At 41.7% G+C, this 22,910-nt stretch overlaps 2 protein-coding genes across 6 annotated transcripts in view; both read left to right on the forward strand.

Annotated features, from left to right (window-relative positions):
* Positions 1-1,023, forward strand: part of rfwd3 (ring finger and WD repeat domain 3) — a 37,538-nt gene extending 36,515 nt beyond the window's left edge. For both annotated transcript variants that reach the window (XM_077222505.1, XM_077222506.1), the window contains one exon: positions 725-1,023. In XM_077222505.1, coding sequence (XP_077078620.1) covers positions 725-868 — 144 coding nt within the window. In that variant the 3' untranslated portion in view covers positions 869-1,023. The remainder of the gene's footprint in view (positions 1-724) is intronic.
* Positions 1,024-2,362: 1,339 nt separating this feature from the next.
* Positions 2,363-22,910, forward strand: part of glg1a (golgi glycoprotein 1a) — a 66,964-nt gene continuing 46,416 nt past the window's right edge. For 2 of the 4 annotated variants that reach the window (XM_077222515.1, XM_077222517.1), the window contains exon 1: positions 2,395-2,731. In XM_077222515.1, coding sequence (XP_077078630.1) covers positions 2,423-2,731 — 309 coding nt within the window. In that variant the 5' untranslated portion in view covers positions 2,395-2,422. Of the gene's footprint in view, positions 2,732-22,910 lie in introns of all 4 variants that reach the window. The other 2 variants (XM_077222518.1, XM_077222516.1) reach the window with 2 other exon arrangements.

The following is a 22,910-nucleotide window of genomic DNA, read 5'->3' on the forward strand; positions in this document are numbered from 1 at the left end:
ACAACAGATACTGGATATTCTGCTGTTTTAATGCTTTTAGATCTTTAAAAGGGCTCCATCTGGGCCCCTATGCTTTTTTCGCTGTATATGCTCACTTTGGGATGCATTTTCATGAAACATGTGTTGTTTCATTGTTACGCAGATGACATTCAGATTTACGTTTCTAGTAAACGGGCAGGGGAAAATTCACTCGAGCCACTGCTGGCGTGCCTAGATGACATTAAGAAGTGGATGTCTGCTAATTTTAGTTAAATGTTGAAGGAGAACTCCGGTGCAAAATGAACCTGGGGTGTAATAACACATTGGTACCGAGTCGACCGAGTCTCTTATTTGTTTACAAGTGCCTGAATAACCCCCTCCCACCTTTCTGAGCTATTAGTGCAATACAATCCCCTCAGAGGTCTTCGGTCAGGGACACAGAAACCTTTATCTAGCCCACGGTTCAGACCAAAACACAGAGGTCATCGTGCCTTTGCCATTGCGGGCCCGGCATTATGGAATAGTTTGCCTTTTCATGTTAGATCTGCATCTGACCTGTCTATCTTCAAGTCACGTCTGAAAACCTATTTTTACTCAATTGCTTTTAATAATCTGTAATTTGTGCTTTAATTTTGTTTGTTTTGTAAGTTGTGTACTTTTATGCTGTTATGTAAAGCACATTGGTCAGCTTGCCTGTATAAATCGTGCTATATAAATAAGTTTTGACTTGACGTGTGTGTGTCAGGTGTGGGACGCCGGCTCAGGGGCGCTGCTGCAGAAGATGCCTGCTGATCTCCCTGTGCTGGACATCTGCCCGTTCCAGGCCCAGCAGGGCAGCTTCCTGGCCTCGCTCACCGAGAAGATGCTCAAGGTCTACAAGTGGGAGTGAGAGGACCGACGGGGACGGTGCTCGGGATCAAGTCTTCTGTTTAAATCAGTGCTTTCTCAATGTTTCAGTTCAAAGTCATCACTGCTCACTATTTTCTTTGTATATATGTGTGTTTTTTATTGCTTTATTAAAATAAATGCATACGTGCTTCGACAGTTTGTGAGAACTTAAAAACACATCAGGGGAAGGGAACATTAAAATTTGGAAAATCACAAAGTGCCTTTCCAGTGGTGTTAAATTTTTGGTCATTAAAACTGAGTTTAAAGTTTTTTACTAAAATAAAGGCAATACACCACAGGTGAACGGTGAAAATTTAAGCATCATTCTTTCACCAGTTTATTTAACAGTACATTAAGACAATTGTTTTTATTACAAGTTTTCTGAAATGTAATTTTTAGAAATACAAATTATGTGTTATCTAATTAAATATGCACTAATTTGCATACATTCTAGAATAGAAATGAACATTGGATAAAGCCAGGTTCAAAATTCAAATTATATTAACTTATTAGAGTTGAAGGTTGGGGGTCTTCTGGATTTCATTTTGTTCTTTTTATCATTTTATTAATCAGAAAAGACTCCACAGAAGGAAACAAACATTTTCACCGTGTTTTTAGGAATACAATTGTCTCTATAACCAGGCGAATGATGCATGAACAAACCTTCAGAATATAGATTTGAATAAAACTAAAGTTTCCTGTAGAAAATAAACGTGTCTTCCTCCAGGGGGCGAATTCTCCCTTCAACCAAATTCGGTTTATTTAATCATTTTATTAGAAGATACATTGCTCTATAAAATACTCATTTCAATGTTGTTTCCAGAAATATTGTCTGCCATAAAATGGAAATCCAACACAAAATAATTACGATACATTTATTTAAAATAAACCTTGCCCAGTAATCACAAACGATTGTGATTGGCCCATTCTAGACAACGCTGAGAAAAACATCACGTACCAGCTGACAACATATCAATAACAGCAACAGCATTCTGGATCATAGTTAACACCTGAATAATGCCACCAATAAACCTATAGTTGTATGATTGAGAATACATTACACGGTATAAAGTTAAATTATCAAAATACTTAAACTCATGTACCTGACCAGTTAAAGACATGTCCGGTTATCTTAGCCCCGCCCACTTTCTGAACTCCCGTCTCAGGTTAATTCCCTCCATTATCTTTATTTTTCTAATGATTCAAGCCTATTTATTTAATCTACGTGGACAATATTTGACTTGATCGGTGTTCCGTTCGAATACCGTATTTTTTATTTTATTTTATTTTTTGCAATGAACCAGAACAATACAATGAGACAATCTTTCAAAGTAAAAGTAAAAAAAAAACAGAACAATAAAGCTTGAAATCATGTGCCGTAATTCAGTTCTTCCACACATATCTATGACTTCCACAGAGAACTGGCGAATCATACTACAGCGTCGGATTTAGCTCCTGAATATTAACAAGCTGACGACGCAACGTCAGCGCGTGCTGCTTAATATTCATGAGCGTGCTCTTCGGCGTAGTAGGATTGGTAACTCCGCTGAGGAAGATGGCGGCGTGTGGACGTGTTCTGCGGCTTCTGCTGGTGCTTTTCATCTCTGGCTCGATCTCCTCTGCTCGGGAAGTCAAACCAGCGCTCGGAGACGGCGATAACCCCGCGGACATCGACGAGAGAGCCCGGAACCCCGCGGGGGAGGCGCGGGCCGCGGATGGGGCGCCGGCGGGTCGCAGGAGCGGAGGCTCAGGCTGGAGGCTCGCGGAGGAGGAGGCCTGTCGGGAGGACGTGAGCAGGATCTGCCCCAAACACTCCTGGAACAACAACCTGGCCGTGCTCGAGTGCCTGCAGGACCGCAAAGACGTAAGAACATGTTTTTATACGCAGCGTCTGCGATTTAAGCGGCATATAACGCATCATCACCAGTCTAACGTTAATAGTGCGTTAACGTTACAACAACACACATCTGGACCTGCAGCGTCTTCATGCGTTCCTGCGACACTCAGAAGTTATAGATCATACAAAGTCTGTATATATCGACGGACGGCCTGAGAAGATATAGTCATATGTTTAGTAGCCAGACGGGTTTTTGGCCAGAAAAGGCCTCTGAATGTCACATACATGCAGGTTTTGGGGGGTGTTTAAGGTTTTACTATCTGGTTGTCGTGATTAATATAGGTTGGAAATGTGTTTTCTGTTTATGACCGTAAAAAGCTATAACTTGCAACTCACCGATACGCCAAATATGCGACGTGACGTCCGCAGTGACGTCACGTGCGCTCTCAGATGTTTTTTTTATGACGAATACCGACATCTAACAGGGTGGAAAACTATATAATGCGAGCAAATTATATGAGTGGAATGACTTCTGTTAAAGTTGGCATGAAATTATCTATTTAATAATCAATGTATTTTAATCGTTTGATCGTTGTATATGGAAACATTTAAAAAAAAACCTGCAAAATAGTTCACTTTGAGGGCTCAAAATTAAGAGTTTTACCTCATTTACAGTGTGCAACTTGAACAAAGAAAATGCATTGACTTGTACCTGGACATTAAAGAGGGCTCAAACACAGTCTCAGTGGCAGTAATATCAATATTGGAAAATAAATGACCTGTAAAATAAATGAAAATGAATATTTAATTACTATATTTTACTTTACAGTATAAGGAAATACACCAGATCACCAAGCCATATCACGGTTCCTGCAAAATGCAACGTTATAGACATTTGTTAGACTATAAGTTTTACATTTTCGGTTCATTATCAAACTCACAGGTCATTAACGGGAAACACTGAATGAATATTTAGCTGATAAATGTGCTGAAGTTGAGAAATATTACCCTCTCGCTCTGACACTGAGTTACGCCCTATTACTTTGTGGATAATCTGTAACACACACACACACACACACACACACACACACACACGTATGTCACAATACAGCAGAAAAAAAACGTCTCAACATCCGTTTCATTGCGACTTTCGATGACCACTGTTTTCCGCAGATACTCTCAAAATGACTGGTATTATTTGGCCAATAATTTTCCTAATATTTTCGTTGATCTATATTCGAGCCTCTTATGTTGCATCATGCACACTCTCTTCTAAGGATGCATTGTGAGATTCCTGTCCGCAGAAGTACAGCGCCGATCTGTGGGCGTCACTCATGGTTTCTGCGGCAGAGACCCGGGCTTTAGTCTTAGACTTGACTGACCTGTTTTGCACTGTTAGGGACTTCATTTGTAGAGAGTCCTCTTAACAAATATAAATGCGACTGCTAATTGTTTGTCAAAGATTAGACATTGTTGAAACAGCACTGACCTTGAATCGTTGCATGATCACAAATGCGAGGGCTTTAAGATCCTTGTGTAATATAATAATGCTTTTGAAGTGTCCTGTCATTGGCAGTGTTTGGTCAGATGTGTGTGTGTGTGTCATGTGAGTCGGGTCATTAGTTCCTAGTTACTGATTACACACACAACACTTTCACTCATAAGAACATTGATCAGCTCTTACTGGCAGAACTGGGTTTCCTCGTACTCGTGTTGATTGTGGGCCTGTTGTTTTCGTTGGGTGGCGTGGGGTTGGGTGGTATTGCGTTTCGTTGGGTGGCGTTGGGTTGGGTGGTATTGCGTTGGGTTGGATTGTGTTGTTGTACAGACCTATGACTGTTAATCACATTACAGAATGATTCGATGGATGTTGAATGTTGCCGGTTATTTCTCAGCTCTTAAAGGATATTTGATGTCTCCACTTTGATCTAGTTCATGTTTTTTCTTAGTTTGTAATGTTTTATTGCCGAATGATCGCATGTCATAAAGAAGTTCACCATGTATTCTCTGTAAATGAATGTCTAGACTTTCTCTAGTTGTAGAGAAACACGGTCAGTGGGAGCTCTTACTGTAAGGCCAATCGATTAGCCGGACAATGTAAATATAATAAAGCCTGAATGGAGTCACTTATTTTACTTCCATTATTTATAATCTGCTGGAGGCAAAAGGCCCTGGTAGCTTTTTAAAAATACTGTTTTCTAATATAAAAGCCTGACACAGCTGGAGAAAGGCCATTCATATGCTGAGGGACATCGGTCAGGATTGTGTTCTTGAATCTTAACAGATTTTCTGGCCTGTGAGCTGTCGGCTTTTTTCCCTAATATCTCGTTGTGATCATGCAGGCCAAGGTTATGAACGTCATCTTTTGTTCTTTTTTGCTTGAATTAGATGTTACAGATGCCGCAAAATTGCACAGAGAAGCTCAGGGTTTCAAAGGCTTTTAGCAACGATAAACCCTGTTGCAGGAATCAGAGTCTAAAAGACGACACTCGGGTTTCTCTGTCTTTGATTGGCTTTGGAAGCTGTTTTTAGTAACATTGACCCCGATCATGAGAACGAAGAGTTAAAGACATTGACCCTGATCAAGGCCTTCACCCATGAGAACGAAGAGTTAAGCTTTCGCACAGAGATTCCGGAAAATACTAGGGCTGGTCCGAATACCATTTTTTGAGCTTCGAAGCTTCGGTAGTAATGAACATTGAATATTCGAAGCTTCGGTAGTAATGAACATTGAATATTCGAAGCTTCGGTAGTAATGAACATTGAATATTCGAAGCTTCGGTAGTAATGAACATTGAATATTCGAAGCTTCGGTAGTAATGAACATTGAATATTCGAAGCTTCGGTAGTAATGAACATTGAATATTCGAAGCTTCGGTAGTAATGAACATTGAATATTCGAAGCTTCGGTAGTAATGAACATTGAATATTCGAAGCTTCGGTAGTAATGAACATTGAATATTCGAAGCTTCGGTAGTAATGAACATTGAATATTCGAAGCTTCGGTAGTAATGAACATTGAATATTCGAAGCTTCGGTAGTAATGAACATTGAATATTCGAAGCTTCGGAATCTCTATAGCCTATGTCTATCTGTCCGTTAGGCTTGGGCGGTATCCAAATTTTGATAGTCAAACCTCCTCCCTATTTTACCGGGGTATACGGTATTACCGTGACTAATTAAAAATTATGACATAAGGCTCAGACAGCCTCAACCAAACTGTTGGCTTGTGCCTACACCGTTCAGAAACTGAATACCAGAAATCAAGGCCAACCCGTGCACGTTGTGTCTGATCCCGGATGACGGCATTAAATGTAATTATGAGCCGGAGCCCTATTTAGACTCGACTATTTTTAATACGTGGGCCGTTATAATATGGTGGCGCCAAATAATTGTTTAACCCAGGTGCTGAGGGGGTGGTAGATATAAATACTATTTATAAATGAGCAAAAATGGGACACTTAATAATATTTAATTATTTTAATTATGACAATTTAAGTATTCATTTTATTAATTAATTTAAATTAAATTAACAAGCAAGAAGTGCATTTGTAAATCCGGTGACACGCGTCCATTGATTTGTATTAATACAACTTTTCTGTCAGTGCTGCAAAGATTAAGTTGACGATCGCCATCTCCTAGTGGACGCGCATATATAGAGAGAAATGCAAATCATGGATTACATAATCAGAAGGTATAGGCTAGCCTTTTTCTTTTCCTTTTGAATTGTTTCGTTTAAAGAAATTGACGATTTATATCTCCGTAGTGAACGCGCCTATAGAGAGAAATGCACATCATGGATTAATCAGAGAGTATGCTGCCTATATTTCTTTTCCTTTTGAATTGTTTCGTTTAAAGAAATTGACGAATCGCCATCTCCATAGTGAACGATAGAGAGAAATGCACATCATGGATTACATAATCAGAAGGTATAGGCTAGCCTTTTTCTTTTCCTTTTGAATTGTTTCGTTTAGAGAAATTGACGAATCGCCATCTCCATAGTGAACGATAGAGAGAAATGCAAATCATGGATTACATAATCAGAAGGTATAGGCTAGCCTTTTTCTTTTCCTTTTGAATTGTTTCGTTTAGAGAAATTGACGATTTATATCTCCGTAGTGAACGCGCCTATAGAGAGAAATGCACATCATGGATTAATCAGAGAGTATGCTGCCTATATTTCTTTTCCTTTTGAATTGTTTCGTTTAAAGAAATTGACGAATCGCCATCTCCATAGTGAACGATAGAGAGAAATGCACATCATGGATTACATAATCAGAAGGTATAGGCTAGCCTTTTTCTTTTCCTTTTGAATTGTTTCGTTTAGAGAAATTGACGATTTATATCTCCGTAGTGAACGCGCCTATAGAGAGAAATGCACATCATGGATTAATCAGAGAGTATGCTGCCTATATTTCTTTTCCTTTTGAATTGTTTCGTTTAAAGAAATTGACGAATCGCCATCTCCATAGTGAACGATAGAGAGAAATGCACATCATGGATTACATAATCAGAAGGTATAGGCTAGCCTTTTTCTTTTCCTTTTGAATTGTTTCGTTTAGAGAAATTGACGAATCGCCATCTCCATAGTGAACGATAGAGAGAAATGCACATCATGGATTACATAATCAGAGAGTAGGCTAGCCTATTTCTTTTCGTTTGGAATAGTTTCGTTTAATGAATTTGATGATCGCCATTTCCGTATGAACGCGCATAGAGAGAAATGCACATCATGGATTAAATATTCGTCGAGTGGCCTATTTCTTTTTGTTTTGAATTGTTTCGTTTAATGAAATTTCAAGCTTTATTTAGATATCTGTCATGTCTGTGAGACATACACTGAGTTTCTGTTAATTTATGATGAGATTTCAATGCAAGTGACCGCGGCGCGCCAGCGCACGATCATGTCATGATTATGTTGTCTGCTATATTTGATTCTTATTTATTAAATCCAGGCAATGGGTTGATAAAAAATTATTAAAATTAAGATACAATTTATACAAAACGAAATTCACTTTAAAGAAAGGCCTTTTACAAAATGAAACTTAAGTGGTCAATGTCTGACTCCCGATGCATCCCATCTTACTCGTGCTGTTCAGTTTTCATTATCAACGTTAAAAAAAAAAAAACATTATAATATTTTAACAAATATAAACTAATGCGCTTATTTAATGAACTCGGGGCAAAATGCATCCTCGCAGCAGTGAATGGGTGGTTGTTTCGGAGATGTGACATTAGGTTAGAGGTGTTTCCATCTCTCGCAGTCACCTTTTATATTGCAACATTTACAAATTGCCTCGTCAGTATTTACCACCTCTCCCTTCTCTCTCTCTCTCTCTCCTCCACACTGTCGCTTGATGACAACTACATAAGCATTTTTAGGCATTGAATAAATTATATTTATATATTATATAAGTGCCGGTAATGACGGTATTGAAACTGATACCGTTGCTATTTTAAGACCCCGCGGTATACGATATTACCGTAATACCGCCCAACCCTAGTGTCCGTTGCATTTTGATTATTTCGAGAACCGTTCATCCAAACGACTTCACAAGGGAGTGCAGTGTCGTATTTGATGCAATATAGATAGACAGGCGAGACGCGACACGTTCAGAATTAATAAACTTTTAATAAACTACAGAACAGCGCGAACGGGAAGCGGCGCGCCTCACGCGAGCAGAGCTTATATGCTCCGAGAACGGACACTGCACTAGTGATATAAAACACACACAGGTAGTCTAATATTTTTCTCACTAACAAATTACTGACAAAGTAAGGTAGATTTAAATAAGAAAGCGGCACGCCTCACGCAGCAGAGCTTATATGCTCCGAGCACGGACACTGCACTAGTGATATAAAACACACACACACCGGTCTTTTAACTTAAGCAATATTTTTAATAAGGTAGTCTTATAATATTTTTCACACTGACAAAGTAGGGTAGATTTAAATAAATAAAAACAAAAATTTAAATATAGAAAAACGAAATTTAAATAAAGAAAAACGAAAAATAAACGTGACGTCCCAGTAAAATCTCAGTCTCCTATATTTAGCTGTAGATTAATTTAGATTGATAAGGGTAAAAAGGATAATACATTTTGTTTCTATTATTCTATGTTCCACAATGTCAAAGCAACGCAGCTTAAAGGGTCATGAAACCCCCCTCTTTCAGCTCAGGTCTAGCTCACAATCTTTTTGAAAAATGCAACTTAAATGGGCGTGATGGCTGTGAGAAGGGAGGGAGTGGGTGTGGCACGGCAGGGTAGAGGGGGGACTGTCATCAGCCAGCAGTGTTGCCAGATGTACGATAATTATCGTATTTGTACAATAATTTTGACCTCTGTACAATGTACGATCAATAATGAACAATAATTTCAGAGTTTTCAGTCGTTCGTCCAAACACACATCCTATCGCTTCTCTCTCTGACCCCGAATCATTTCGCAGGCTCGCCCTGCCTGCACGCAAGAACGTACACACACACACACACACAGGCACCACACGGTGTCGCCCGGCCCGCACGTCAACACTACAAATTCACAAGTCTCCCGCATTAAGCATACAATTGATATATTATCTAATATTTCTAAAATGTTCATAACGACCACTTATTTAACGAAAGGCAAGTAAAAGGACCAGGGTTACATTTTAGACACACACATACCTCTGAAGGGATAGAAAAGTCCTCAGGACTTGGTACCGCATTTCTCGCAAGACGTAACTTGCATTGGTCATCGATAAGGCCAAAGTCCACCATTCTCCAGTTCTCGAAGCTCTCTCGGGTAAAATGTTTGCGGCACACGTATTAGAAGTGTCCGTGGTTGATGGCCAACCAACCGCCCGGAGCCAGAGTCAAGCCCTGGCAGCATCGCGGGGAAATATATTCAACCCACTTTGTCTTTTGCACCACGAAAATAATGCGTCCCATGATTGTCCCTCTCCTTTACTACGCGATATCACAGTTTAACATGTCTGTGGAAAGATCCACATGCTTTGCCACGTCACAGCCTGCGATGAAGATTTTAAACCCGGAAGACGAAAATAGCGGGGAAAAACTAAAATGTAACCATTTTCACCCTACTATTAAAACTAACAGATGCTAACATTGTCTTCAATGGTGTTCAACACACATACCTCTGTTAAAATCTCAGAAACTTTGGTTTAGGGTTTCATGACCCTTTAACCCAAAATACAAGCTCATGCATGCACTTCTGTCCATATAAATTCCGCTGTTCTGCGCTCTAGCCAGAGAATACTCCCGTTGCAGGAACACTTTTAGTAGTCCAAGAAGAAGCAAATATATTTATTAAGTAGATATAACGAAGTTATATGTTAAGTATTATATTTCACCAGATTTTATAGTGTAAAACATATTCAAGCGCGAATGAGAACCGTATCGAGGGGGATGCCAGGTGTGAAAAAAAAAAAAAAAGAATATTCGAATGTCACATTTTCAAATCGAATACCAACACACCGAACGAATATTCGAATATCCGGGTCCAGCCCTAGAAAATACACGGATAATGTGTCCCGGGATCTTTTGATTTTGGTTCATTCACACTGCCAGTGGCTTTCCAGAATCTGTGAGTGCGTTCACACACATCCCGTAAAGATACGCGATGTGTAACGTATGCTTTGAAAACGTGTTGTAGTGCAACGGCGGAAGTGTTTGCTCTGAACGACATGGTGGCTGATCAGGCATTAGATGTTGATGTTCAAATTTTGTTGTTTATGTACGACATGTTTCGTGGACAACTTTTTTTTGATTATGACTTCTTTTCAACGCGTTAATTCGATAAGATGTCATTACGTTGTGCGTCAAGTCATCACTACGAGACACCCCCTTACGGCATTGCTCCTGGCTTTCGTTCACACAGGGCGTGCTCCGGGGCTGATCGCAGCAATGTCACCAGGTCCCCATCCCGGCATTACAGCCGTGTTTAAACGCTTTAAACATCACAGCCACATCACAGCCGCGTTTAAACCCTTTAAACGTCACAGCCGCATCACAGCCACGTTTAAACCCTTTAAACATCACAGCCGCATCACAACCACGTCACAGCCACGTTTAAACCCTTTAAACATCACAGCCACATCACAGCCACGTCACAGCCATGTTTAAACCCTTTAAACATCACAGCCGCATCACAACCACGTCACAGCCACGTTTAAACCCTTTAAACATCATAGTCGCATCACAGCCACGTCACAGCCGTGTTTAAACCCTTTAAACATCACAGCCACATCACAGCCACGTTTAAACCCTTTAGACATCACAGCCGCATCACAGCCACGTCACAGCCGTGTTTAAACCCTTTAAACATCACAGCCGCATCACAGCCACGTCACAGCCGTGTTTAAACCCTTTAAACATCACAGCCGCATCACAGCCACGTCACAGCCGCGTTTAAACCCTTTAAACATCACAACCGCATCACAGCCACGTCACAGCCGTGTTTAAACCCTTTAAACGTCACAGCCGTGTTTAAACCCTTTAAACGTCACAGCCGCATCACAACCACGTCACAGCCGTGTTTAAACCCTTTAAACGTCACAGCCGTGTTTAAACCCTTTAAACGTCACAGCCGCATCACAACCACGTCACAGCTGTGTTTAAACCCTTTAAATATCACAGCCGTGTTTAAACCCTTTAAACGTCACAGCCGCATCACAGCCGTGTTTAAACCCTTTAAACGTCACAGCCGTATAATAGCAATATTTAAACCCTTTAAACGTCACAGCCGCATCACAGCCGTGTTTAAACCCTTTAAACGTCACAGCCGTATAGTAACAGTGTTTAAACCCTTTAAACATCATAGCCGCATCACAGCCACGTCACAGCCGTGTTTAAACCCTTTAAACATCACAGCCACGTTTAAACCCTTTAAACATCATAGCCGCATCACAGCCACGTCACAGCCGTGTTTAAACCCTTTAAACATCACAGCCGCGTCACAGCCGCGTTTAAACCCTTTAAACATCACAGCCGCGTTTAAACCCTTTAAACGTCACAGCCGCATCACTGCCACGTTTAAACCCTTTAAACGTCACAGCCGCATCAGTCGTATCACAGCCGTGTTTAAACCCTTTAAACGTCACAGCCGCATAACAGTCGTATCACAGCCGTGTTTAAACCCTTTAAACATCACAGCCGCATCACAGCCGTGTTTAAACCCTTTAAACCTCACAGCCGCATAATAGCAGTGTTTAAACCCTTTAAACATCACAGCCGTATCACAGCCATGTTTAAACCATTTAAACATCACAGCCGTATCACAGCCATGTTTAAACCCTTTAAACATCACAGCCGCATCACAGCCATGTTTAAACCCTTTAAACATCACAGCCGCATCACAGCCAGCCATGTTTAAACCCTTTAAACATCACAGCCGCGTTTAAACCCTTTAAACGTCACAGCCGCATCACTGCCACGTTTAAACCCTTTAAACGTCACAGCCGCATCAGTCGTATCACAGCCGTGTTTAAACCCTTTAAACGTCACAGCCGCATAACAGTCGTATCACAGCCGTGTTTAAACCCTTTAAACATCACAGCCGCATCACAGCCGTGTTTAAACCCTTTAAACCTCACAGCCGCATAATAGCAGTGTTTAAACCCTTTAAACATCACAGCCGTATCACAGCCATGTTTAAACCATTTAAACATCACAGCCGTATCACAGCCATGTTTAAACCCTTTAAACATCACAGCCGCATCACAGCCGTGTTTAAACCCTTTAAACATCACAGCCGCATCACAGCCAGCCATGTTTAAACCCTTTAAACATCACAGCCGCATCACAGCCAGCCATGTTTAAACCCTTTAAACATCACAGCCGCATCACAGCCAGCCATGTTTAAACCCTTTAAACCTCACAGCCGCATAATAGCAGTGTTTAAACCCTTTAAACGTCACAGCCGTGTTTAAACCCTTTAAACGACACAGCCGCATCACAGCCGTGTTTAAACCCTTTAAACGTCACAGTCGCATCACAGCCGTGTTTTAACCCTTTAAACGCCACAGCCGTATAATAGCAGTGTTTATACCCTTTAAACATCACAGCCGCATCACAGCCATGTTTAAACCCTTTAAACGTCACAGCTGCATCACAGCCGTGTTTAAACCCTTTAAACGTCACAGCCGAATCACAGCAGTGTTTAAACCCTTTAAACATCACAGCCGCATCACAGCCATGTTTAAACCCTTTAAACGTCACAGCCGCATCACAGCCATGTTTAAACCCTTTAAACATCACCGCCGTGTTTAAACCCTTTAAACGTCACAGCCGAATCACAGCAGTGTTTAAACCCTTTAAACATCACCGCCGTGTTTAAACCCTTTAAACATCACAGCCGCATCAAAGCCGTGTTTAAACCCTTTAAACATCACAGCCGCATCACAGCCGTGTTTAAACCCTTTAAACGTCATAGCCGAATCACAGCCGTGTTTAAACCCTTTAAACCTCACAGCCGCATCACAGCCGTGTTTAAACCCTTTAAACCTAACAGCCGCATCACAGCCGTGTTTAAACCCTTTAAACATCACAGCCGCATCACAGCCGTGTTTAAACCCTTTAAACATCACAGCCGCATCACAGCCGTGTTTAAACCCTTTAAACATCACAGCCGCATCACAGCCATGTTTAAACCCTTTAAACATCACAGCCGCATCACAGCCGTGTTTAAACCCTTTAAACATCACCGCCGTGTTTAAACCCTTTAAACATCACAGCCGCATCAAAGCCGTGTTTAAACCCTTTAAACATCACAGCCGCATCACAGCCATGTTTAAACCCTTTAAACGTCACAGCCGCATCACAGCAGTGTTTAAACCCTTTAAACATCACCGCCGTGTTTAAACCCTTTAAACGTCACAGCCGAATCACAGCAGTGTTTAAACCCTTTAAACATCACCGCCGTGTTTAAACCCTTTAAACATCACAGCCGCATCAAAGCCGTGTTTAAACCCTTTAAACATCACAGCCGCATCACAGCCGTGTTTAAACCCTTTAAACGTCACAGCCGAATCACAGCCGTGTTTAAACCCTTTAAACCTCACAGCCGCATCACAGCCGTGTTTAAACCCTTTAAACCTAACAGCCGCATCACAGCCGTGTTTAAACCCTTTAAACATCACAGCCGCATCACAGCCGTGTTTAAACCCTTTAAACATCACAGCCGCATCACAGCCATGTTTAAACCCTTTAAACATCACAGCCGCATCACAGCCGTGTTTGAACCCTTTAAACATCACAGCCGCATCACAGCCGTGTTTGAACCCTTTAAACCTAACAGCCGCATCACAGCCGTGTTTAAACCCTTTAAACCTAACAGCCGCATCACAGCCGTGTTTATACCCTTTAAACATCACAGCCGCATCACAGCCGTGTTTGAACCCTTTAAACGTCACAGCCGCATCACAGCCGTGTTTGAACCCTTTAAACGTCACAGCCGCATCACAGCCGTGTTTAAACCCTTTAAACGTCACAGCCGCATCACAGCCGTGTTTAAACCCTTTAAACGTCACAGCCATGTTTAAACCCTTTAAACCTCACAGCCGCATCACAGCCGTGTTTAAACCCTTTAAACATCACAGCCGCATCACAGCCGTGTTTAAACCCTTTAAACATCACAGCCGCATCACAGCCGTGTTTAAACCCTTTAAACATCACAGCCGCATCACAGCCATGTTTAAACCCTTTAAACGTCACAGCCATGTTTAAACCCTTTAAACATCACAGCCACATCACAGCCATGTTTGAACCCTTTAAACGTCACAGCCGCATCACAGCCGTGTTTAAACCCTTTAAACGTCACAGCCGCATCACAGCCATGTTTGAACCCTTTAAACGTCACAGCCATGTTTAAACCCTTTAAACATAACAGCCGCATCACAGCCATGTTTGAACCCTTTAAACATAACAGCCGCATCACAGCCATGTTTGAACCCTTTAAACATAACAGCCATGTTTGAACCCTTTAAACATAACAGCCGCATCACAGCCATGTTTAAACCCTTTAAACGTCACAGCCATGTTTAAACCCTTTAAACATCACAGCCGCATCACAGCCATGTTTAAACCCTTTAAACCTCACAGCCACATCACAGCCATGTTTAAACCCTTTAAACGTCACAGCCATGTTTAAACCCTTTAAACATCACAGCCACATCACAGCCATGTTTAAACCCTTTAAACGTCACAGCCGCATCACAGCCGTGTTTAAACCCTTTAAACATCACAGCCGCATCACAACCATGTTTAAACCCTTTAAACATAACAGCCGCATCACAGCCGTGTTTAAACCCTTTAAACGTCACAGCCGAATCACAGCCGTGTTTTAACCCTTTAAACGTCACAGCCGCATCACAGCCATGTTTTAACCCTTTAAACGTCACAGCCGTATAATAGCAGTGTTTAAACCCTTTGAACATCACAGCCGCATCACAGCCATGTTTAAACCCTTCGTTCACACGGTGCGTTCCGGGGCTGATCCCGGCAATGTTACTAGGTCCCCTCCCGGCTTCGATCCCGGGATGTGTTTGCGTTCACACAGAAGGCACTCAAGCAATTTTACGGCAATTTCCCGGGATCATCGCGCTGTGTGAAAGGGGCTGTAAAGACATTAACCCTGATCTAGGCCTTCACGCGTGAGAATGAAGAGTTAAAGCCTGATATCGGCTGTTCAAATAAAGATCAGGATCAGGTCCTCGTGTTCGGGAGACTCCGCGGTTATGCTGACGTTTCACATCACAAAGAGACGTTCTTATTAGCGCAGGAATAAAACGTGATTAAAATGCCTTGAAGCTGCCGTTGACGACACAGTCTACTATCGCTTTATATAGATGTTGAACTTTCCCTTTAAAGTTGCTGTTCTCTCAGATTCCTCATTTTTTCTGCTTTCTCTCTCTCTTCAGCATTTTGCAGTGTCATCATAATCCCTCACACATTAGCCAAGGTTAACGCTCAATCAGCTGTCATGTTGTGAAATCTAGTTCTTGTTCATGCCAAGCATTGCTGTAAAGCTTAGCCTCTGGTTCCTTCTGTGAATGGCTTCATAAAGTGAATGAGACACAAACAATCTGTTTATGTACCATGTTTATTTGAGATTAAAATAGCCAGTGTTTGTTGGTCATGTTTCGGTATGTCGGTCTTTAACAGTGTGCTTTTGTTTGAGACTGAGATAATGCCACTATACGGGCCGTATAATGTTCATCCACCGGTTGCAGTGTTAGGCAATCTTCCACCGAAAACAGAAAGACTAATAAGTTTAATTAGTACTTGTGTTTCTGACATGTAGTTATGAACATATGTTGATTTTGTTTCACCACATTGTTTATTTTCCTGATCTAAAGAGCCTAACGTGTGATTACGCTGGTATAATGGATGTTTGTATTCAAATATGTCCCTTGTATCAGATAAAGGCCGTGTTTATATGTCATGTGATCTCTTGTTGATGAGTGTGAGTGCACACCGGATGCGCACCAGGAAGAGCGAGGCCAGATCTGTGTTTGCATCTACTCTTAATCCACACACCCCTCCTCTCTCCGGGGTCACACACACACTCCCAAAGCATCAAAGTCAATACCACACACACACACACACACACACACACACACACACTAGCAACGGGCACTACTGTACTTGGGATGGGCCGTAACACTAGACTAGTTGTCCAACAGCTGTTGTTTGATATTTTTAAATGTAGCTTTAGCTTAGTGTAGTTAGCTTAGTTACTTTATTTTCCCCTTTAAAGCTCCAGTGCTTTGAATGATCTACAAGTGTTTTTATCAAATTAAAAGCGGTTTCAAAACACACTTCGAGACGCTGTGTCCGGTTATAGAGTTGAGCTCCTTCAACCTGTTTGTGAACGCAAGAAGTGTTTAAAAGCCCTAAAGAATCAAGGTCATGTGATCCAGAAACCAGCTTTATTATTCAGGGCTTGGTGATCTTGAGGTGTGTGTGTGTGTGTGTGTGTGTGTGTGTGTGTGTGTGTGTGTGTGTGTGTGTGTGTGTGTGTGTGTGTGTGTGTGTGTGTGTAATTTCTGCTGTTCTCTTGAACTGTTGTGTGTGTGTGTAATTTCTGCTGTTCTCTTGAACTGTTGTGTGTGTGTGTAATTTCTGCTGTTCTCTTGAACTGTTGTGTGTGTGTGTGTGTAATTTCTGCTGTTCTCTTGAAGTGTGTGTGTGTGTGTGTGTGTGTGTGTGTGTGTAATTTCTGCTGTTCTCTTGAAGTGTGTGTGTGTGTGTGTGTGTGTGTGTGTGTGTAATTTCTGCTGTTCTCTTGAAGTGTGTGTGTGTGTGTGTGTGTGTGTGTGTGTGTAATTTCTGCTGTTCTCTTGAACTGTGTGTGTGTGTGTGTGTAATTTCTGCTGTTCTCTTGAACTGTTGTGTGTGTGTGTGTAATTTCTGCTGTTCTCTTGAACTGTTGTGTGTGTGTGTGTGTAATTTCTGCTGTTCTCTTGAACTTGTGTGTGTGTGTGTGTGTGTAATTTCTGCTGTTCTCTTGAACTGTTGTGTGTGTGTGTAATTTCTGCTGTTCTCTTGAACTGTTGTGTGTGTGTGTGTGTGTAATTTCTGCTGTTCTCTTGAACTGTTGTGTGTGTGTGTGTGTGTGTAATTTCTGCTGTTCTCTTGAACTTGTGTGTGTGTGTGTGTGTGTGTGTGATTTCTGCTGTTCTCTTGAACTGTTGTGTGTGTGTGTGTGTGTAATTTCTGCTGTTCTCTTGAACTGTGTGTGTGTGTGCGTGTAATTTCTGCTGTTCTCTTGAACTGTGTGTGTGTGTGTGTGTGTGTGTGTGTGTGTGTGTGTGTGTGTGTGTAATTATTGCTGTTCTCTTGAACTGTTGTGTGTGTGTAATCTCTGCTGTTCTCTTGAACTGTTGTGTGTGTGTGTGTGTAATTTCTGCTGTTCTCTTGAACTGTTGTGTGTGTGTGTGTGTAATTTCTGCTGTTCTCTTGAACTGTTGTGTGTGTGTGTGTAATTTCTGCTGTTCTCTTGAACTGTTGTGTGTGTGTGTGTGTGTAATTTCTGCTGTTCTCTTGAACTGTTGTGTGTGTGTGTGTGTGTGTGTGTGTAATTTCTGCTGTTCTCTTGAACTTGTGTGTGTGTGTGTGTGTGTGTGTAATTTCTGCTGTTCTCTTGAACTGTGTGTGTGTGTGTGTGTGTGTGTGTGTGTGTGTGTGTGTGTGTGTGTGTGTGTGTGTGTGTGTGTAATTTCTGCTGTTCTCTTGAACTGTGTGTGTGTGTGTAATTTCTGCTGTTCTCTTGAACTGTTGTGTGTGTGTCTGTGTGTAATTTCTGCTGTTCTCTTGAACTGTGTGTGTGTGTGTGTGTGTGTGTGTGTGTGTGTGTGTGTGTGTGTGTGTGTGTGTGTGTAATTTCTGCTGTTCTCTTGAACTGTGTGTGTGTGTCTGTGTGTAATTTCTGCTGTTCTCTTGAACTGTTGTGTGTGTGTGTGTGTGTGTGTGTGTGTGTGTGTGTGTGTGTGTGTGTGTGTAATTTCTGCTGTTCTCTTGAACTGTTGTGTGTGTGTCTGTGTGTAATTTCTGCTGTTCTCTTGAACTGTTGTGTGTGTGTGTGTGTGTAATTTCTGCTGTTCTCTTGAACTGTTGTGTGTGTGTGTGTGTGTAATTTCTGCTGTTCTCTTGAACTGTTGTGTGTGTGTGTGTGTAATGTCTGCTGTTCTCTTGAACTGGTGTGTGTGTGTGTGTGTGTAATGTCTGCTGTTCTCTTGAAGTGTGTGTGTGTGTGTGTGTGTGTGTGTGTGTGTGTGTGTGTGTAATTTCTGCTGTTCTCTTGAACTGTTGTGTGTGTGTGTGTCTGTGTGTAATTTCTGCTGTTCTCTTGAACTGTTGTGTGTGTGTGTGTAATTTCTGCTGTTCTCTTGAACTGTTGTGTGTGTGTGTGTGTGTAATTTCTGCTGTTCTCTTGAACTGTTGTGTGTGTGTGTGTAATTTCTGCTGTTCTCTTGAACTGTTGTGTGTGTGTGTGTGTGTGTGTGTGTGTGTAATGTCTGCTGTTCTCTTGAACTGTTGTGTGTGTGTGTAATGTCTGCTGTTCTCTTGAACTGTTGTGTGTGTGTGTGTGATGTCTACTGTTCTCTTGAACTGGTGTGTGTGTGTGTGTGTGTGTGTGTGTGTGTGTGTGTAATTTCTGCTGTTCTCTTGAACTGTTGTGTGTGTGTGTGTGTGTGTGTGTGTAATTTCTGCTGTTCTCTTGAACTGTTGTGTGTGTGTGTGTAATTTCTGCTGTTCTCTTGAACTGTTGTGTGTGTGTGTGTGTGTGTAATTTCTGCTGTTCTCTTGAACTGTTGTGTGTGTGTGTGTGTGTGTGTGTGTGTGTGTGTGTGTGTGTAATTTCTGCTGTTCTCCTGAATTGTTGTATGTGTGTGTGTGTAATTTCTGCTGTTCTCTTGAACTGGTGTGTGTGTGTGTGTGTGTGTGTGTGTGTGTGTGTGTGTGTGTGTGTAATTTCTGCTGTTCTCTTGAACTGTTGTGTGTGTGTGTGTGTGTGTGTGTGTGTGTGTGTGTGTGTGTGTGTGTGTGTGTAATTTCTGCTGTTCTCTTGAACTGTTGTGTGTGTGTGTGTGTGTGTGTGTGTGTAATTTCTGCTGTTCTCTTGAACTGTTGTGTGTGTGTAATGTCTGCTGTTCTCTTGAACTGGTGTGTGTGTGTGTGTGTGTGTGTGTGTGTGTGTGTAATTTCTGCTGTTCTCTTGAACTGTTGTGTGTGTGTAATGTCTGCTGTTCTCTTGAACTGTTGTGTGTGTGTGTGTAATTTCTGCTGTTCTCTTGAACTGTTGTGTGTGTGTGTGTGTGTGTAATTTCTGCTGTTCTCTTGAACTGTTGTGTGTGTGTGTGTAATTTCTGCTGTTCTCTTGAACTGTTGTGTGTGTGTGTGTGTGTGTGTGTGTGTAATGTCTGCTGTTCTCTTGAACTGTTGTGTGTGTGTAATTTCTGCTGTTCTCTTGAACTGGTGTGTGTGTGTGTGTGTGTGTGTGTGTGTGTAATTTCTGCTGTTCTCTTGAACTGTTGTGTGTGTGTAATGTCTGCTGTTCTCTTGAACTGTTGTGTGTGTGTGTGTAATTTCTGCTGTTCTCTTGAACTGTTGTGTGTGTGTGTGTGTGTGTAATTTCTGCTGTTCTCTTGAACTGTTGTGTGTGTGTGTGTGTAATTTCTGCTGTTCTCTTGAACTGTTGTGTGTGTGTGTGTGTGTGTGTGTGTGTAATGTCTGCTGTTCTCTTGAACTGTTGTGTGTGTGTGTGTGTGTGTGTGTGTGTGTAATTTCTGCTGTTCTCTTGAACTGGTGTGTGTGTGTGTGTGTGTGTGTGTGTGTAATTTCTGCTGTTCTCTTGAACTGTTGTGTGTGTGTAATCTCTGCTGTTCTCTTGAACTGGTGTGTGTGTGTGTGTGTGTAATTTCTGTTGTTCTCTTGAACTGGTGTGTGTGTGTGTGTGTGTGTGTGTGTGTGTAATTTCTGCTTTTCTCTTGAACTGGTGTGTGTGTGTGTGTGTGTGTGTGTGTGTGTGTGTGTGTAATTTCTGCTGTTCTCTTGAACTGTTGTGTGTGTGTGTGTAATTTCTGCTGTTCTCTTGAACTGTTGTGTGTGTGTGTGTGTGTGTGTGTAATTTCTGATGTTCTCTTGAACTGTTGTGTGTGTGTGTGTAATTTCTGCTGTTCTCCTGAATTGTTGTGTGTGTGTGTGTAATTTCTGCTGTTCTCTTGAACTGTTGTGTGTGTGTGTAATTTCTGCTGTTCTCTTGAACTGTTGTGTGTGTGTGTGTGTAATTTCTGCTGTTCTCTTGAACTGTTGTGTGTGTGTAATGTCTGCTGTTCTCTTGAACTGTTGTGTGTGTGTGTGTAATTTCTGCTGTTCTCTTGAACTGTTGTGTGTGTGTGTGTGTGTGTGTGTGTAATTTCTGCTGTTCTCTTGAACTGTTGTGTGTGTGTAATGTCTGCTGTTCTCTTGAACTGTTGTGTGTGTGTGTGTGTGTGTGTGTGTAATTTCTGCTGTTCTCTTGAACTGTTGTGTGTGTGTGTGTGTGTGTGTGTGTGTGTGTGTGTGTAATTTCTGCTGTTCTCTTGAACTGTTGTGTGTGTGTGTGTGTGTGTGTAATTTCTGCTGTTCTCTTGAACTGTTGTGTGTGTGTGTGTGTGTGTGTGTGTGTGTGTGTGTGTGTGTGATGTCTGCTGTTCTCTTGAACTGTTGTGTGTGTGTTTGTAATTTCTGCTGTTCTCTTGAACTGGTGTGTGTGTGTGTGTGTGTAATTTCTGCTGTTCTCTTGAACTGTTGTGTGTGTGTAATGTCTGCTGTTCTCTTGAACTGGTGTGTGTGTGTGTAATTTCTGCTGTTCTCTTGAACTGTTGTGTGTGTGTGTGTGTGTGTAATTTCTGCTGTTCTCTTGAACTGTTGTGTGTGTGTGTGTGTGTGTAATTTCTGCTGTTCTCTTGAACTGTTGTGTGTGTGTGTGTGTGTGTGTGTGTGTGTGTAATGTCTGCTGTTCTCTTGAACTGTTGTGTGTGTGTGTGTGTGTGTGTGTGTGTGTAATGTCTGCTGTTCTCTTGAACTGTTGTGTGTGTGTGTGTAATGTCTGCTGTTCTCTTGAACTGTTGTGTGTGTGTGTGTGTGTGTGTAATGTCTGCTGTTCTCTTGAACTGGTGTGTGTGTGTGTAATTTCTGTTGTTCTCTTGAACTGGTGTGTGTGTGTGTGTGTGTAATTTCTGCTGTTCTCTTGAACTGTTGTGTTTGTGTGTGTAATTTCTGCTGTTCTCTTGAACTGTTGTGTGTGTGTGTGTGTGTAATTTCTGCTGTTCTCTTGAACTGGTGTGTGTGTGTGTGTGTGTGTGTGTGTGTGTGTGTGTGTGTGTGTGTAATGTCTGCTGTTCTCTTGAACTGTTGTGTGTGTGTAATTTCTGCTGTTCTCTTGAACTGGTGTGTGTGTGTGTGTGTAATTTCTGCTGTTCTCTTGAACTGTTGTGTGTGTGTAATGTCTGCTGTTCTCTTGAACTGGTGTGTGTGTGTGTGTGTGTGTGTAATTTCTGCTGTTCTCTTGAACTGTTGTGTGTGTGTAATGTCTGCTGTTCTCTTGAACTGTTGTGTGTGTGTGTAATGTCTGTTGTTCTCTTGAACTGGTGTGTGTGTGTGTGTGTGTGTATGTGTGTGTGTGTGTGTGTGTGTGTGTGTGTGTGTGTGTGTGTGTGTGTGTGTAATTTCTGCTGTTCTCTTGAACTGTTGTGTTTGTGTGTGTAATTTCTGCTGTTCTCTTGAACTGTTGTGTGTGTGTGTGTGTGTGTGTGTGTAATTTCTGCTTTTCTCTTGAACTGGTGTGTGTGTGTGTGTGTGTGTGTGTGTGTGTGTGTGTGTGTGTGTGTAATTTCTGCTGTTCTCTTGAACTGGTGTGTGTGTGTGTGTAATTTCTGCTGTTCTCTTGAACTGGTGTGTGTGTGTGTGTGTGTGTGTAATTTCTGCTGTTCTCTTGAACGTGTGTGTGTGTGTGTGTGTGTGTGTGTGTGTGTGTGTGTGTGTGTGTGTAATTTCTGCTTTTCTCTTGAACGTGTGTGTGTGTGTGTGTGTGTAATTTCTGCTGTTCTCTTGAACTGTTGTGTGTGTGTAATGTCTGTTGTTCTCTTGAACTGGTGTGTGTGTGTGTTTGTAATTTCTGCTTTTCTCTTGAACTGGTGTGTGTGTGTGTGTGTGTGTGTGTGTGTGTGTGTGTGTGTGTGTGTGTGTGTGTGTAATTTCTGCTGTTCTCTTGAACTGTTGTGTGTGTGTGTAATTTCTGCTGTTCTCTTGAACTGTTGTGTGTGTGTGTAATTTCTGCTGTTCTCTTGAACTGTTGTGTGTGTGTGTGTAATTTCTGCTGTTCTCTTGAACTGTTGTGTGTGTAATGTCTGCTGTTCTCTTGAACTATTGTGTGTGTGTGTGTGTAATTTCTGCTGTTCTCTTGAACTGTTGTGTGTGTGTGTGTGTAATTTCTGCTGTTCTCTTGAACTGTTGTGTGTGTGTAATGTCTGCTGTTCTCTTGAACTGTTGTGTGTGTGTGTAATTTCTGCTGTTCTCTTGAACTGTTGTGTGTGTGTGTGTGTGTGTGTAATTTCTGCTGTTCTCTTGAACTGTTGTGTGTGTGTGTGTGTGTGTGTGTAATTTCTGCTGTTCTCTTGAACTGTTGTGTGTGTGTGTGTGTGTGTGATGTCTGCAGTTCTCTT

The sequence above is a fragment of the Siphateles boraxobius genome, unplaced genomic scaffold (assembly GCF_051911475.1).
Source record: "Siphateles boraxobius isolate OS27281-9 unplaced genomic scaffold, OSU_SipBor_1 88, whole genome shotgun sequence".
In the NCBI taxonomy this organism is placed as follows: Eukaryota; Metazoa; Chordata; class Actinopteri; order Cypriniformes; family Leuciscidae; genus Siphateles; species Siphateles boraxobius.